The 19,094-nt window shown below is 33.8% G+C and overlaps 1 protein-coding gene across 6 annotated transcripts in view; it reads left to right on the top strand.

Moving 5' to 3' along the window:
* Positions 1–19,094, top strand: part of PIK3C2G (phosphatidylinositol-4-phosphate 3-kinase catalytic subunit type 2 gamma) — a 355,118-nt gene that overhangs the window by 34,700 nt on the left and 301,324 nt on the right. For all 6 annotated transcript variants that reach the window (XR_007154196.1, XM_047868249.1, XM_047868251.1 and 3 more), the window contains exons 4-5: positions 1,020–1,177; positions 6,809–6,923. Coding sequence is in view for 5 of the 6 variants with exons in the window: in XM_047868249.1 (XP_047724205.1) it covers positions 1,020–1,177; positions 6,809–6,923 (273 nt within the window). In the remaining variant the exon portion in view is untranslated. The remainder of the gene's footprint in view (positions 1–1,019; positions 1,178–6,808; positions 6,924–19,094) is intronic.

Raw genomic sequence — 19,094 nt, forward strand, 5'->3', positions numbered from 1 at the left:
AGCATGGCACTACTTTAATGCTGCACAAAGAGAATGAATGCTAAGGATGTAATTCCTATTGATACATTACATCGAATGTACGACATACATTCTACACACAGAACGTATAACGTTCTCTTCAGGAATAGCACTACAAAATTTAGATGTCTGAACAATTAACAAAAAACATAATTTCATATTCATTATCAAAGGCATTTTAAATATCTAAGTTGCAAATAATCTTGTTATATTCTACATGTGGGTAATAACATGAATCAAAAGGGATTCAGCTATAATAATATATGATAGTTATGATACATCACCTGGGTATATGCTTACATTCTACGAAACTCTTTCACATGTGTTTTCACTTGTAATCCTTGCCATAAACCTTTGAAGTAGATATAAATATCCTTAATTGTACAATCAAAGGAACTGATCAAATAACTTGCCTCTGACAATAAAATTAGTTGAGTCAGCATTCAAACTTAAGGCTTCTGGCTCCAAGGATAAACTATTTTGCAATTCTCTGACTCAGTGGAGCAAGAAGGAATTGTTCAGTTTGTGCAAATGTCTTTTGGGCTAAATTACTTATGTAAAATCCAGAGATTTGTGTAAAAACCAAAAATTTTGAGCCAAGAATGGTATTTACCAATGGAACACAAACAAGATAATTTATTTACCAAAATCCTTAAATCAAAATGAGTGACTTCCAGCTTGAGAAAGTTAGCAAAAACCAAGGGGAGGTGTTCAGCTTCAAAATTAATGTCAATGAAGGAAGTCTTCATGATTCAGAGTTTTCATGCCTGATAAATGCCAATATATTCTTAATTGCTTCAAATGAGATGCTCCTGGGGAAATCTAAAGAACAGTCTTTTATGGTCGTCTTGGTATAATTGTAATCTTTACCAATCTGGCCTAGTTAATAGCACTGTACCACCAATCACGTGCTGATTGTTTCCATATTTTAAATCTAAAGCAAACTGAACATGAAGTTTCTTACAATCTCTCCTAAGTATTTTTTCCCATATATTTTTCAGGATAAGAGAAACATATCATGCAGCTGACATTAATTCGAATTCAGGGAAGATCTGGAGCACTACTGCAGCATTTCCATGTCAGCTTTTTTCTAACACTAAGTTTAATATAAATATTTGTATTGATAACTCAACACAACGACTTCATTTTAAGCCATACGGTAAGCGACCTTGCAAAATAAATATAAAAATCTACACAAAGCTAATAGGCTGCACAGCCTTGAGTCCACAGACTGAAAGCATTAAAAGAAGCATTATTAAATGCTAGTATTTTGCCCTAAACTGGAGTTAAGAGGAAAATAGCTGGAAACCTTTTGTGAACATTTGTTGAGCTATTGTTTTTAAGAACTCTCTTCATATAGCTCACCCCAGAACACTTTACTTTCCTACTATATAATACCCGATGGCAAGTATAACAAATTTTTGGCATATTAAAAACAAAACTAAATTTCAAAAAGATTATAAAGCATATGAATGAAATGAATGAATATATATATGAAAATGGCAATACTAACCATTAGAAACAACTATGTCATTCGAATGTAAATAATAGGCATTGATACATAGTCTTTATTCTCACTGTAGAAAGTATAGGAGCCTTATGAATAATGAGCAGATCCATTCATCAGTCTCTGGGGATGAATCCTGGAACCTGGATTCTGCATCTTATCAAACTCATCAGATGATTCTTTTTTTTTTTTCTAGAGTTTTAGAATCTCTTTAAAGTTGTTTAATAATTTTAATATATATATTAAATATATGCATTATGTATAATATATATTATATTGTGTATATATGTTATATATATAATATATATATTATATATATATATATAATATATATATATAATAGAGAAAGAAAGGGGGAGAGAGCATGAGCTGGGGAGAGATAAAGAGGGAGGGAGAACAAGAAATCTCAAGCAGCCTCCACGCTCAAAACAGACCCCAACGTGGGCCTTGATTCCATGACTCTGGTATAATGACCTGAGCCGAAAACAAGAGTCTGACTCTCAACCAACTTAGCCACCCAGGCGCCCCAAAGTTTAATATTTCACTGTTATAGTCAACTATTTTGCAAAACAATAATAGTTCTTTAAACATTAGTTTCTACTAATGAGTTTCTACATATGAGCTATTTTTTCTTGGCAAATAATAACAAATATTTTCTTTTATTGATTGTTATTAATATTATTATTACTTTGGTTTTTTTTTCTTACTCTAGTCAAGATTCTGAGTTAGTACAGATGGCTACAAACAGCAATGTTATGTTGGAATATTTAGTTAGGACCATCTGGTCTGAAACTAACAAAAACCAACTTCTGCTTCCTTACAAAGAAAAAAAAATTCTTAAAGAATATAGGGATTTCTTACAGAATTTAAGAGTTAGAATTCAGCAGATTCAGGAACGTACTAAAGGCACAGATGAACAAGCAGTCCAAAATTCCTGTATGCATCTCACCTCATCTCTTCTATATAATTGCTTCTCATGTTTCCCTTGTTTACTGCTGACTCATTTCCCTTGCTTTTCCAGAACATATGGAAAGCCAAGTTCTCAAGCTTAAATGCTATTTGGCCAGTTACCTACAGAAAATTTAATATCTCTATTAGATCCAATTCCAAATTTCTAAAAAGCAAGATTCTGATTGCCCAGCCAAAATCAGTGGTGTTGAACCCTGAGTCAATCACAATCTGTATCATCTTGGCATCAGTTGCTGGAGAAGAGGGGAGTAACTGTAAACTAGGGAGACCACTTCTCTTCTTCTAATTTACAGTATTTAATTTCTAACATTTCTTTCTCTCTCTCTCTCTGCATGTTCTTTTGTTGAATTTGGCCAGTTGGAGGCCATTTCTGACTTTTATGAGAAGTTTCAGGAAAGTGATTAGGTCATTGTGTTTAGTGTTAGAGATGTATAGTAGTAAACAGGATGTCTGCGCTGTCAAGGATATTTACAAGGGGGAGGAAGAGGAGGAGGAGGAAGGGGTGAAGTACAGGAGAAAAAGAGGGAAGAAGCAGAGAAGGAAAGGACACCTTCATGAAAACATACAGAGCGTGTGCCACTGTTAGGAGGAAAATTTTTCCCCTATCTACTTATATTTGAAGGGGATGAGGGTGGTGGCTGTGACAGAACTGACAATAGATTATAGGAGAAAAGGCAAGGTTATTTACATATGCATGGAGGGGTTACTCAATAATGAGTAACCTGCTGAATACCCAGAGGTAAAGGTTTATATACCAATTTAATGTAAAAGCGTGTATATGTGTGTGTGTTGAGGTGTGTCAGTTAGAGCTTCACTAAGAAAGTAGGAACCATCTAGTGGATGGGCAATCTGTCTCCTTCCTGGAATTTATAGGAAATTCCCTCAGAAGGAAGTTAGTGGAAGCTGTATTTTAGGGAGTCTCTGCTTTAGTCAGATAATAAAAGTTCAGATAAGATTTCAAATACCTTCACTATGAAATCATCTTTATGCTAAAACTGTGATCCTTTCACCACTTTATGTTAAGTGTTTTACTAGTAAATACAGATATGCTCTAAAGAACAAAATAGTGTATCTGAAGAGTATATCAAGAATGACTTCAATAAAAGATGTTGTTGCTAGAAATTTAGAGAATGAAATCTAGATAAATAAAGAGGACAAGATGGATGAGGATAAGGCATTTTCATCCAAAAAGAATACTGTTTCCCCAAGAGTGAAGAAATAGAATCCTTCTAGAGAAGTAAGTGTTTTCAGCAAAGAATTCTGTCTGTGTTCCACAATCTTCAGCCATAATTTCAATGAAGATGATTCCTGTGTCCTTATTTACAAGTACAAAGTTTCTCTAGAGTGTCTTTACTTTCAACTACATTTTAGATTTAGATGATGCATGGTCAGAACTGTATTAGGAGGCCATTTATGACATGCAAAGTGTTGGAAGTAGAAACCAGTTTGCAAAGATTAAAGAGTGATTTACAACTGTTTGTAAAAGTTATCTACTAAGAAGTTTGGCAATATTGGGAAGGTTAAAAAAAATACTGTCTTAATGTAATGAAATGTGTAAGGGGAGATTTTATTTTAAGAAAAAACAAAAATTTTAAGAAAAAACAAAATCATCTTTACCATGGAGAATATTGAATATATAAAAGAAAGGGTAGGGGTGCCTGGGTGGTGTAGTTGGTTAAGCATATGACTTTGGCTCAAGTCATGAGCTGTTCACAAGTTTGAGCCCCATATCAGGCTCTGGACTGACAGCTCAGATCCTGGGGCCTGCTTCAGATTCTGTCTCCCTCTCTCTGCCCCTCCCCCACTTTCTCTCTCTCTCTCTCTCTCTCTCTCTCTCTCTCTCTCTCTCTCTCTTAAAAATAAATAAACATTAATTTCTTTAAATAAAAAAATAGGGGATTTAACTGATGGAAATAGAACCTAGGGTAGGAAAAATCTGAGATTAAGAAGTAGGATATAGTAAAAAAGTCAAAATACTTATATCTCAGAAGATGTGTAAAGAGGTAGAGAATGATGTGTAAAAGACTAGATTTAATGCACAGGTAGTTAATTAAAGAATCTCAAATGGGCATTAGCCTCTCTATATGGTAGGCAATATAGTCAACAGATTGAGAAGGGCTGCATAAAGTGGAAGAGTACAAGAAATTGGGGAAAGTATTATATTAGCTGCCAAACTGAAGGTACAAGTATAAAATCTACTTAAAAGAGGTCATAGTACTTGTTCACTTACAATATGGATGAGAAATTTAATCATAGACACTTAATGGTTGACTTCAAGGAGAAAGATGATAATTTCAGGTTTAAATATGCCTAATTTGAAGTAATAATGAAACATTCAAAGAGTAACATGAAACAGATAGTAGGAGATAATTAAGCTGAAGCACAGGGGAGAAGTAATAGTAGAAATTGGATTATGGAGTCTACCATGCAGAGTGGAAAGATGTAGTGAAATAATGATTTCATGCATGCCCCCTATAGCACAGGGGATGCAGCCTGGAAATGGGAGAGTCAAGTTAATTAAAATGAACTGGTATCCCTAGAGATATTTTCCTGCCATTATATACTGGCAATTTTCTCCCCTCCTTGTCAATGCTCTTACAGTCATGATTTTGCTGTGGCCATATTTTCTTCTAGTTGCAATCATACTATTTCAGTCATTATTCCCAAGCAACAGTGTGTTTAAGATAACTCACTCCCATGTCAAAGCGTTTCCACAACCCTTAATTCCATGATTATCTTTACCATTTGTTTCTCTAGCCATTTCTTAGAAAATACCTTGATCTATCATACAACCCACATTTTTAGGGGCGGCTGGCTGGCTCAGTCAGTTAAGCATCTGATTTCAGCTCAGGTCATGATCTTGTGGTTGTAAGACTGAGCCCCACGTTGGGCTCCGCACTGAGAAGGAGCCTGCTTGGGATTCTCTCTCTCTCCCTCTCTCTCTGCTCCTCCCTCTCTCTCTCTCTCTCACTCAAAATAAATAAACAAGCTTTAAAAAATGTAAAAACCCACACTTTTAAATCCAGGATTATTCTCCCCACCGCCCCCCCCCCCGCCACCTTTTTTTGTGGCAGATTCGGCAATACCAATTGCACTACATTTTGTTAGCCAGTTTGTGTCAAGAACATTTTTCCAAACAGAAGGGTATGGCAGAAAAAGAAGACACAGCAAAGTAAACAGATAATGGCAAACTAAATACAATTCAGATGAATACAACTGAGTGTTTGCAATATGCTGTTCAAATTCTGATTAATGGTCATCAGTACAGTCCGTTTTTACTTTCTTCATTGATTGCGACCATGAATTCACATTCAAAGCATGGAGATATATATATATATATATATATATATATATACACAATTTTCAACTATTATCATTTATGATAGTAAATGAGCCCTGCACTATTTCATAGACAACCATTACTGTAAACTCAGTGCGGTGCTGGCCACTACTAAGTAGCATATGTATGTAAGAGCTTAGTGGGGAGATTACAGAATGTAAAGCCAAAGGATTTGTATCCAACAGTATGCTTACACTTTGAGCTCCAGAGAAAGTGTAGAAAAAAAGCACATGCTCATTAAAGTTATCACAATGCTGTCCAAGATGGAAACTTTGGTGATTCCTACATGGGGAAGGAAGAACAATAAACTTTGGAGACTTAGAATCATCAAGAGCACAAGCTTTGGAATCTGACAGATTTAGGTTGGACTCTTCGCTTGCCACTATCACTCACTATACAATGTCCTTGGCATTTCCCAAGTCTCTGTGAGCACTCAGGGTAGAACACTTTTTCTGCAGAGCCACAGCGTATTCAGGTTTAAAAAAAAATTTTTTTTTCAACGTTTTTTATTTATTTTTGGGACAGAGAGAGACAGAGCATGAACGGGGGAGGGGCAGAGAGAGAGGGAGACACAGAATCGGAAACAGGCTCCAGGCTCCAAGCCATCAGCCCAGAGCCTGACGCGGGGCTCGAACTCCCGGACCGCGAGATCGTGACCTGGCTGAAGTCGGACGCTCAACCGACTGCGCCACCCAGGCGCCCCGCGTATTCAGGTTTTAATATGAGGAAAACAATACCAGGCTCCATCAGTAATGTGAAGACAGATTGATCAAATAAAATGCAAACAGTATTTTCAAAAGTACCTCCAAATTTAATGAGACTAATAAATGAGATGCATCTCATTTTAATTCCTCTTGATGGAGCTAGACAGTTATAGTTCATAATGTGTATATCTTCTTTGTGCTCAAAACCTTCTCCCCAGCCAATATATGATAAGCTCTTATTAACTTTTTATTATTCACCTTTGTTTTTAGCTAATTATCTTGTCAAAGACCTAATTGCAGAGGTTCTACATTTTTCTACAAATGAGGAATTATTCCCCAAAGATCATCTTCTAAGTATATGTGGCTATGAAGAATTTTTACAGAAGTAAGTATCTTATTAAGGTAAATTTTGATCATTGTTATAACCTATATTAAGACACACTTCATTTTTTTTTTCTTTTAAACATACTTTGGACAAACACTATAGTCTTAGAACCAGCATAATTAAATCAATTTTGCCCTTTTTAATATGAATTCAAAATTTTAAGACTCATATCAACAGGTGCATTCTTGGGTTTATTTTGTTATCTTGTGTATTTATGGCAACATGTATTTAAATGACCTGTGACCAAGCTGACATTCTCAGGACATGGAACTTTCAGTTTTGAAACGAAGAAAATTCTGGGCAACACAAATTACTGCAATAAAGCTTATTAAGGTTAATCACGGGGCGTCTGGGTGGCTCAGTCAGTTAAGCGGTTAAGTCTCCAACTTTGGTTCAGGTTATGATCTGGCCATTCACGAGTTCAAGCCCTTCTTCGGGCTCTGTACTAACCATTCAGAGCCTGGAGCTTGTGGATTCTGTCTTCCTCTCTTTCTGCCCCTCCCCCGCTCACGATCTGTCTCCCTCTCCCTCAGAGAAAAATAAATATCAAAAAAAAAAAATTAAAATGTAGCTTGATACACCTGACAGACACACACACAAGAATTAAAAAGACTGGGGCGCCTGGGTGGCTCAGTCGGTTGAGTGTCCGACTTCAGCCAGGTCACGATCTCGCGGTCTGTGAGTTCGAGCCCCGCGTCAGGCTCTGGGCTGATGGCTCAGAGCCTGGAGCCTGTTTCAGATTCTGTGTCTCCCTCTCTCTGCCCCTCCCCTGCTCATGCTCTGTCTCTCTCTCTATGTCAAAAATAAATAAGCATTTTAAAAAAAAGAATTAAAAAGACTTCACAATTTTAAAAAAATTTTTTAATATTTATTTATATTTGTGAGAAAGACAGAGCATGAGCAGGGGAGGGGCAGAGAGAGAGAGAGGGAGACACAGAATCCAAAGCAGGATCCAGTTGTCAGCAGAGCCAGATGCGGGGCTCAAATTCATGAATGGCAAGATCATGACCTGAAGCGAAGTTGGAGGCTTAACCGCTTAACCAATAGCCACCCAAGCACCCCTGGTCACAATTTTTGAAAACAATAAATTATAATGTAATAACTAATTTTTGGTTTACAATTGTATTAGTATGCTGATTAAATACTGATTTTTAAAAATCACAGTATAAGCATTACAACATTTTCATAAAAGAGTAACTTTCTTCATTTCTTTAGTCAGGAAGCTCTTAAAGCAATTAGAAAAGTCTGTTCTCATGTAGGTCAACTGCAAATACTTATTTGATAGAAAATACACCTTCTCTTATTGGTATCACAATTATGCCTATTTTGAAATTCCTTAAAGACCAACCTTGAAAATATAATACAGCTTTAAAGGAGATATTTCTCTGCTGTTATTGCACAGATATTCTAAATAGTAAAGTAAACTGAAGTAGTCGATAAAGTGGTTTGTCACATTTTTTCCTTGTGTTTCCATAAGTGTCTAAAGATTGACAAGTCTCATCAAAGTGTATTTCTTTTTAGATACCCATTGTTACTGTCATTACTATTCTACCATAATGTAGAATAATGCCAAATGTGTTTGAAAATAACTTGTCAGTAATTTGGTGAATTTAGTGCAATGTTAACTGTGACTGTTTAAGACATTATCTACCTTTCTGTATTCCATTTATAACAAAATAATAATAAATATTTATATGTCATAGATATTTCATTGCATTAACTCACAGATATCCCCCTTCTCCCTTATGTATTTGCACCTACCCATTTATATACCCAATGACTAGGCTGCTACCTTCTTCCAATATATGGTTTTGACACTGTATACAAAGAGCAAGGAGAAATACTTAAGAAATGTAATCTTATACTTAATACTCATTAAAATTCAACTTCTGAATGTGTAGCCTCCAAATGTACATCTGCTCTTTGGCTAATGTCAAACATTAGATGCAAAGAATACGAAACATTATCAAGGGATGCCTGGGTGGCTCAGTCGGTTAAGCATCCAACTCTTGATTTCGGCTCCGGTCATGATCTCTCGGTTCGTGGGCCTGAGCCCTGCGTCAGTTTCTGCGCTGACAGGGCCGAGCCCACTTGGTATTCTCTCCCTCTCTTTCTGTCCCTCCTATGTGTGAGCACATGCATGCTCGCTCTCTCTCTCTCTCTCAAAAATAAATTAACATGAAAAAAAATTTTTTAAAAAATTATCAAATTTTTATATTGAGTATTATCAGTAGGAAATAACATCCCACAAGTAAAAGTATTGAAGAGACAGAAATTTGGAAAAGTATAATGTGAATAAATTTATAATGACTTTGGCTTAATTACTGTTTCAAATGTGTAAGTTATCTATAATTAGCTCAACTGTGACTGCTAAAAATGTATGTAACATTTTTCTTTTTCTTGTTAATATAAACATACAGATTTCCTAAATGTTTTATAGTCATTTATTTCTATCAAATATTTCATTTAATTGGACTTTTATTAAGATAGTAATAAATAAATAAATAAATAAATAAATAAATAAATAAATAAATCAGGGATTTATTTACTATTTAAGATTAACATATTACCTCTTTGTTATGATTTTTTTTTAATTTTTTTTTTCAACGTTTATTTATTTTCGGGACAGAGAGAGACAGAGCATGAACGGGGGAGGGGCAGAGAGAGAGGGAGACACAGAATCGGAAACAGGCTCCAGGCTCTGAGCCATCAGCCCAGAGCCCGACGCGGGGCTCGAACTCACGGACTGCGAGATTGTGACCCAGCTGAAGTCGGACGCTTAACCGACTGCGCCACCCAGGCGCCCCTGTTATGATTTTTTAAAATAAGCATAATATTCATTACTATTCTTTATAACATTTAAATCAGTAAGATTTTTTTGTTTATTCCTATGAAATTTGTCAAAAAAACGTGCCCTTAAACACTTGAATATCTTTTCATAATGTTTTTCTACAGAAGGAACACAGGTAACACAAAATAAAGTTAATGATACAATAGGTAATAATTTAGGCTCTAACAGTTATAGTACTACACTTCATCTGGAGTATTTGACTAGCTTTGATTGATAAAAATAATAATAATAGCCATTTATCAAGTGCATGTTATTTGGTTACCTCATAGGTAGCTGGTAGAATGAAGCCTGAATTCAAACCCAGGTTTGGCTGCTTGCCCTGGGTCTGAACTATAAAACAATAGTGCAAAAGCTCTTGAAGAATATACAAGAAATAGCAAATAGGTTCTTCATGCTACAGCACATGGCAGAAAATATATGCAGTTTTGTGGGTGTCTGCAAGAATGGGGTACAGAGATTGTATTAGTCTACTTCAATTCCTATTGAGAACTACACACATACAAGACGAAGATGGGTTATATACAACCTTTGCCCTCTCCCTTGCCTAAAAATTCATAAAGCCCTGTAATCAGTTCTTACAATGCCCTATCATGAAGGCATTATTAGCATTATTATATACCAACTGCTTGTAGATCACAGAAAGAGATTAATGGGAAGAATATGGAAACAGTGCAAAGAAAAATCAATGATAAACTTCTATTTGGAGAATAAATACTGAAGAAATCAGTACCATGTGATAAAATGTTAATAGTTTTTGAATATAAAAAATACACTTAAATTTTGTTTTTAAAAAATAATTATCAAGAAAAAAACAGGCTAAAAATGTGAATAGCATGAATATAAATTCAATGGACAAGAAATTATTCAGGGGCACCTGAGCCACTGGGTGGCTCAGTCAGTTAAGCGTTGGGCTGTTGGTTTCAGCTCAGGTCATGATCTCCCCATTTGTGAGACTGAGCCTCGAGTGGGGCTCCGCACTGACAGCGTGGAGCCTGCTTGGGATTTTCTCTCACCCTCTCTCTCTGCTCATTCCCTGGTCCTGCTCTCTCTCACTCTCACTCTCTCTCTCAAAATAAATAAACATTAAAAAAGAAATTATTTAGAGTTTGATCTAAGAACAAACATCCAATTAAGACAATGAAATACCATTTTTGCCCATCAAATTCTTAAAATATGATGAAATTCATTTGGAAATGGACAATATGTAAACAGATGCTAGAAATACACATTGATATAGCACTTGCTGAAGAGAATTTTGTCAAAAATGTGTTAAAAGTCTGTAGAAACATGTTTTAAACTGATGGATCATCTGTTTCAGCAATTCTGCCTCTATGAATACCTCTGAGTAACAATTATAATTATACAAAATGACCTAGTTATAAAGCATATTTACCATAACATAATTTCTAATATTAGCAACAATGACAATGAAAACTGGAAAAAAATGAAATCTCCAATAGTACTCCAAAATAGTGGTAAAACAGGTCATGAGCATAATTTTATTATAATATGGCATAGAATTTATAAATCAATAAAAAATATAGCATCATATGAAATAAAAACATGTATCATACCTTTAAAAGGTGAAAGGTATCATTTCAAATAACATTTAAATATATTAATTTTTGTTACAAGTAAATTTCTATTTGGAAAAGAAGAAATCTTATACACTAAAATGTTACTTACACCTTGAAAAAGGACTACAATACAAATGATATTTACTCATTTCTTTTTTAATTTACAAAACATCTATGATAAACCTGCCTTTTTAACTATTAGGAGATTAAAGAAATAAATTATTCCTCATTGAGATGAAAATAACAACAGTAAAAATAACAGTAAAATCTACTTCACTTGTTAAAAGTCTTTTATGGACTAGAATTTTCATATGTAGTACCATTCACTCTCATATAAGAAAAGCATGATTATATCCATTTTACAGATGGGAATATTGAAGCAAAGAGAAATTACATGACTTCCTAAAGGTTATGAAATTTGGAAGCAGCAAAGTGGATAGCATAAGTCTACCTGGCTATGAAGCCCAAACCTTTCTAATGTATAACAAAGTCTCCTTCATAATGAAGGGCCACTTGAAAATAAAAATTATGGGGATAATGTTTCATTAGAGATAATGAACATTAATTTGGGCTGTAAACATGGGTTTATAATCCAACATACAGAATTTGGGTCAAACACAAGAAAAAGAAACCATAGTTTACAGAACAATCATGTTCTGACATATTTAAATTTTTTAAAATCTTTAATCAGAGACATTTTGAAGTGATTAGACTAAAATAAAGGAAACTCACAATCACTAAAGGTGGGCTTGTTCAATTTCATTTTTTTTTTTTTTTTTGTAATTTAAATCTAAGTTGGTTAACACATAGTGTAATAATAGTTCCAGGAGTAGAACCACTCCTGCAGCCCAGGAATAAATCCCACTCGATTGTGGTAAATTATTCATTTAATGTATTGTCAGATTTGGTTTGCTAGTATTAAATTTCTGATTAGACAAAAATATTGTTTTGGAATTTTGACACTGTTTAAGCAAATAAATATTTTCAAAACAAATGCTGCCCACAATTGATAATGCTACGGTATCACTGTTGCTTTGGCAAAATGAGTTTGACTTTCTTTAACATCAACTTATCTTTTAAATAATTTATTTCTAATGTATTTGTTCTAGTTTACAAATGAGCTATAGTATTACATTTTAGTAATCTTTAATTCCAGATTTAAAATTTTATTAAGCCTATATTAATCTTTTCAGGGTATATAGATTGCTTTGAGCTCCTGTGGAGTGTAGGTCTAAATACATAAAAAATATTATGTAGTTGTCGGAGTGCCTGCGTGGCTCAGTCAGTTAACCATCCGACTCTTGACTTCAGCTCAGGTCGTGATCTCAAGGTCATGAGACTGAGTCCTTGAGTTGGCTCCTCAGTGGACGTGGAGTCTGCTTAAGATTTTCTCCCTCTCCCTCTCTCTGTCTCTGTCTCTCTCTCAGTCTCACCTTCTCGCCCTGTCCCAATTGTGCCCACACACTATCTCTTTCTCAAAAAATAAATGTATTAAACACATAAATAAATAGAAGTATCTGGTTGTTAATATATAGTGAACTAAGAAGTAGATAAGTGTTCTCTCTGCTACTGCCCTAGCATAAAAACACCACCACCAACAAAACAAAACACTATTATTTTTGTGGGATGATGTAGAAATAATATTTTTCTCATACTAAGTTCTCCTTATGTTATCAGAAATATGCAATTTTAATCTGTCGTGGATTATAAAGATAGAGAAAATTATATTTAGTTGCCACTTTTGCAATTTTTCATCTACGTTAGACCAGATAAAGAAAGACAAATACTTAAAATTTAAACTCCTTGGTTTCTTTTAGTTGGTATATTTGTCTGTCAAAATAGTCCCAATAAGTAACTACCTCATGAACCAACCAAGTTTTGAGGAAGTAGCTAGGACTTTTTGTTAGCACAATTAAAATGTAAATGGTCAGGATACTTTTCATAACTTTGCTAATAAGTATATTCATGATGCTCTATTTGTGTTTCCTCCTTAGGTTATACTTTGCTATTTTATTGAACTCACCTGTCTTTAGAGGCCCAGGGATATTAATAACATAATAATTTAGGCTCTATGAAAAAAAATTTACATATTTTTCCCAAACTGTACATTTTTGTACACTGAACAAAAGTGAATTTAATCAACAAAGCAAATAAGATGTTATTTATATTTTTGGGGTGCCTGGGTGGCTCAGTCAGTTAAGCTTCCAACTTTGGTTCAGGTCATGATCTCACAGTTCATGAGTTTGAGCCCTGTGCCGGGCTCTGTGCTGACAGCTCAGAGCCTGGAGTCTGCTTTGGATTCTGTGTCTCCCTCTCTCTCTGCCTCTCCCCTGCTCATGTTCTCTCTCTCGCTCTCTCTCAAAAATAAATATTTGTTAAAAATTAAAAAAAAACATTAAAAATTGTTTTAATTAAAGAAAAAGATGTTATTTATATTTTGTAACATATTGCAAAATAAAGAAAGAGAACTTTCCTAGCAAGTCCATATTCCCTTTTTTAATTTTTTTAGATGTTTATTTAGTTTTGAGAGCAGTATTGCTCTCACTTTTGCTCTGGCTCTCTCCCTTCTTGTTATTAAATGTTTCTATAAACACAGGAACTCACTTTAATAGCATGTCCCCACAACTACTCTCAAAAATGAGAAGGTTCCTGACCTCTTACACCTGGATATCATGTATTTACCAGGTACTTCAACTATATCAAATAGTTTCATTAGCTACAGTATTCTCTTTAAAAAAAAATTGCTTTATACACGGTTTTAAATACTATATTACGAACAAAAAAAATTAAAGAATTAGGACAGAAACTATCCATTTTCTCATAAGGCTCAAGTTAGCTTCATACAAAATTGTTAGCAATACAAAGTACAGAATACTAAAACTGTACATTGCAGTCAAAAAATTAAATAGAGAAATAATAGAAAAATAAAAGTAATCTTGTACATTCAAAACACATTAACATCTCCCATCATGTTCCTGGTCTGTAGACCTCAAATTAATTACAATAGCTGGAATGTCCTGGGTAATTTCATTTCCCCATTTCTCATGATCTTATCCAGCAGAGAGACCCCATCGGGCAAATACAGTGGCAGGTTGAGGACAGAAACAACTACCTTTTTTTCTTTCCTGTTAGATGCAGTACAGATACAAAACCCAGTGTGCCTGGTTCTTGTTTCTTTCCAGGGAGCAACAAGATTTGTACCTTCACCTGCACTCGTAACCATCTCACATGACCTTTTTCTTCATAAATGTATTTGTAATATATGAAGCATAATGTTACTTCATAATTGTACCCCTTAGTATCCAGCCCAACATTTACTAGGAGTACAGGTTTTTCATGTGATGTAAGTAATTTCTTCTCTCACAAGTCATGCTATATGTTTTACTTTCTAATTCAACTTAAAAACAATGTTTCTTAGGTGCTGCATGAAACAATAAAATTTACTATGCTTAAAAACAATAAAATTTAAGCTTATGCTTAAAAGCTTTTGTTGAATAAATCATGACTGCACCGTCAGTAGTAAACCACAAGTGCTGCATAAGAAGAAACTGAATAATCTTTCTGGAAAATTCTGCTTGAGCCTATTGCTTACATTTATGACCAGGTGTTTTATCAATGATTTAAACAAAACAAAACTGTTCTATATTATTTAATTGACTTTTGTCAAAGAATGCCAGAACCCAGAGTGCGAAAAATATAAAAAGAAAAACCTATGGTACTTAAAAAATCTTACTTTGAGATTGCCTTATATATTATTTTTGTCATACATATTCTTTTTTAAAAGACATTTTTAATGTTTATTTATTTTTGAGAGAGAGAGACAGAGTGTAAGCAGGGGAGTGGCAGAGACACAGAATCCGAAGCAGGCTCCATATATAGTTATATATATTCTTAAATCTAAATTTAAAAGGCTGTGTCCACGTCTTTATTCATTAGTAGCATTGATTAATTTGATCTGGTTATCTACTAGGGAATCCCTTTTCTCTCTTCTGACCTTTCCCAGTTGAGAAAATCTTAAATAACCTTCGATTAGAGTGAGAAAATCCTCTTCAAAAATTGTATCTAATTAGAATTTTAAAATAATCTTCTTGAAAAAGAAAACCTTCTACTACTAAAAAAAATTAGCTAATTTCATGACAATCTGTATTAATTTATTCTTTAAATATCTGGTTATAAATTGGAATTGCTTTATTCAAAGTAATCAGACTACTAATTACCAGTAGGGAAAAGGCTAAGTTTTATAAAGTTAAGCTATACAAAGTTTAAACTTTATATATAATGATTATACTCACTAGCAGTAAAAACTGAATACTGTATACATTCCTGGGGGTGGGCGGAATGAGTCCCTTTCTTAACAAAATTAAGGATTTCCTTTAGCGACTTAAACCAATTGATTATTTTCAGCACATTCAGAACAGCCTAAGATTGCCAATATTATAATCGACTCTTTTTAGACTTAATTTTGTAAATAAACAACTTACGGTGTTTTTTTTTCTTTTACATAATTTTGCTCTTCCACTTAGAAATCATAAAACCATGTCAGAGCATTGGAAAGAATGTGTCAAAACTCTGAGAACTTTCACGTACCATAATAAAAGTGTGTTCTGTTAATAGATCATTCATTAAGAGCATCTTGAGCTACTCAGTTTAGTTTTTAGATCTCTGTCGAAGTATTTTTCCTAATTTTTAAAAATTAATTTTGCTTTCTATCTTTAGCAAACAGCTAACTAAAGTAACAATAATAATCATGTACCATATAAACTTGCATCTGTTTTTAACCAACAATTCTACGTAACACAAATGTCCTAATATGTAAATACTCTCTATATAACTTCATTTGAAAGCAATTCCCCCAAAGAAAAGTCTTGTGCTGAATACAGGTCATTTGCTACTAAAACCTACATGTAAGAATTAAAGCATATTTCAGACTCAAGTTTTCTAAAAAGCTTTATGATGACTGGACATGCATCATCAGCCAACAGACTTGATAAAAAGAATCACTTGATTAAAATAAAAACCCGTTGCATTATTTTTCCAAGAAGACAAGGCAAATCAGAACTAAACATTGGTATATAATTTAATATCATTATACCTAAAATTATAATAATCAATAAGCAGCCATCAAGTTATTTTTGTTACTCAAAAGCACTTACTTCTAAAAGCTAAGAATTAAAAATCTCCTTCTCACCAATTTTGAATTAATTGAAGGTTAAGTAATCTAATGATCTGTTTTTCTTAAGGAATAAGATAGAGAATATGTGAATTGCATAGTATTTCAAATTAGCCCATATCACCTTAATGAGGCTTAAATGTGCTATTTTAATTTGAGTTCTTGAATGGTTTATATTCATAAAGTCTGCAGAATGTTTCTCCTCTGGAGGTTTGTGGGGAAAATAATGAAACTTTGAAATGGGATAAGATCTGTATTTTTGATCTCTTGAGTTGGTGACTATATTACAAATTCTGCATACCATACCTCAAAAATAATTCCCATGAGTTTAGTATATATATTTTTGTAAAGGACACAAAGCTCCACATTCACTGATGTGTTTCTTCCTTATTTACTCTCTATCTTCTTCATTTATTTAACTTTTTTTTAATGTTTACGTATTTTTGAAAGACTGAGACAGAGCGTGAGTTAGGGAGGGCAGAGAGACAGAGAGACAGAGAATCTGAAGCAGGCTCCAGGCTCTGAGCTGTCAGCACAGAGCCTGACATGAGGCTCAAACTCAGGTACGGTGACATCATGACCTGAGAAGAAGTAGGATGCTTAACCAACTGAACCACCCAGGTGCCTCTAACTTCATTTATTTAAACTTTTGTGTTATTACTGATCTTTTGTGAATGCACAGCTTAAGAGAGGGCATTGTAAACTTGGAAGTTGTTATAAAACACTTCCTCTAGATTAAAAAAATTGAATTAAAAACTATGTGTATTATATATGTAAAGAAACACAATGATATTGAAGTGAAGAAGCATAAGGGAGAGTTGCTTTTTACAAGCTAGAGGGAATGCTTAAGGAAAAATGGCGCACCTGAAAAAAAAAGTTGTTTAGATCTCTTAGGTGAGGTTCTCTCTTGAGTAGTAGCTGTTGATAAAATTTATGCCCCATAGAGGGTCTCTATTCAAAACTATGACCCTCCTCTATTAAATACCCCATGGCTGTAAGCCCTAGTTTTAGAATTTAACCTATGCTTGCCTCTCTAAACCATGACATTTAACTTTTCCTATTCATGGTTCCCCTGAAAGCAAAATAACAATAAAATTGAGGATCACTGGTTGAGGAAAACAATGTACCACTGATGTTTATTTATGCTGAGTAGCAAGTAACAATTTAAGCATAAAATCCAGGGTGTTTTCATTGGTTACAAAACATACTAGAATTAAGGATTATGACAGAAGTAACATGATCAACATTTTTAAGTGGCAAATATGGAAGGAATATGTGTGTACTTGTGTGTGCACAGAACACACATAAATATTTGAAAAATATTCTCTGGAGTGCTATGGTATTATTAATATTTTAATATTTTGTTATATTCACCTTATATTTCTTAGTAAACATAAGTATTAAAAAGCAGCTTAATTGCTGAATTTCCTTAAAGAAATATATTTAATAGCTCTAGTAATACTGGATTTCAACATTTATAAAATCAAATGAACATAATTTTATTCTATATATGATCATAATATTTCACAATACATCTCTGTGACTATTCCTACACATAAGAATAAGGAATATTTAAACCTAACTAGGTTATCCTATAAAATAAGGACTTGTATGTACTTATTCCAATAAAACAATAATGTTTGTAAATGTGCGTTTACAAGGAGTGCTTAAGCTGATGGAAATCAGTATTCATAGGTTGAACATTATTTAGGATTAGGATGTCTTTTTTGCCCATAAGACACATTTGAGGTTATTTGCATATCATTTTTTGGTGTTAAGGTCATTAATCTCTCCTTAAACAAACATTCTGCTATAGAAATACTTTAAAATAACATGAATAGGAATGAATAGGAAATAGAAGTAATTATGTGCAAGCATTCAGATTTTGGTGTTCATTTTAAATGACAGGTATACTCATAACAGTTCTGAAGATAGTGACTAACACATAGATGGAATCCAATACTTGTTGAGAGAACAAATAAGTGGATGTGCAGAATTCTGACTTACTAGTATATATGAAGAAAAACTAAACTTTTTATTGTATCATAAAGACTCAGTTCATTTAACAAAGTTTTTTACATCAATGTTCAATGAAACTACTAAGCACCCAATTTAAAATGTTACCAGATTGAGAAAAAACATCATTGGTATAATCTGAAGTAGATAATTCCAATGTTCACCTTAGAGGTATAGTAATACCTAAATATGGGATTTCTCTTAGTGCTCAAGTCCTGTTCTCCAATATTACCCATCGTAGCGGCAATATTTTTTGTTCTCTTTCTCTTGGGATGGTAGGCTTTCTTCCTATATTTCCTGATACCTAGAGTCATCAAACACAAATCAGTTTTTCCTTATTCAACTTACTCATTAAATTCTGTATACCAACCTTTCTATTCTTGAATGCTTTGTTTTTCTTTTTCTCTCTTCTCTTTTATTTCCTCTAAATCAGCTCTGTCCAATGGACATGTAACGTGGGCCACATAATTAAGTTTTCTACTAGCCACTTGAAAAACACATAAAAAGAAACTTGTAGAAATAAATTTTAATACATATTTTATTTATTTAACTCAAAT

Source organism: Prionailurus viverrinus, chromosome B4 (assembly GCF_022837055.1).
Source record: "Prionailurus viverrinus isolate Anna chromosome B4, UM_Priviv_1.0, whole genome shotgun sequence".
NCBI lineage: Eukaryota > Metazoa > Chordata > Mammalia > Carnivora > Felidae > Prionailurus > Prionailurus viverrinus.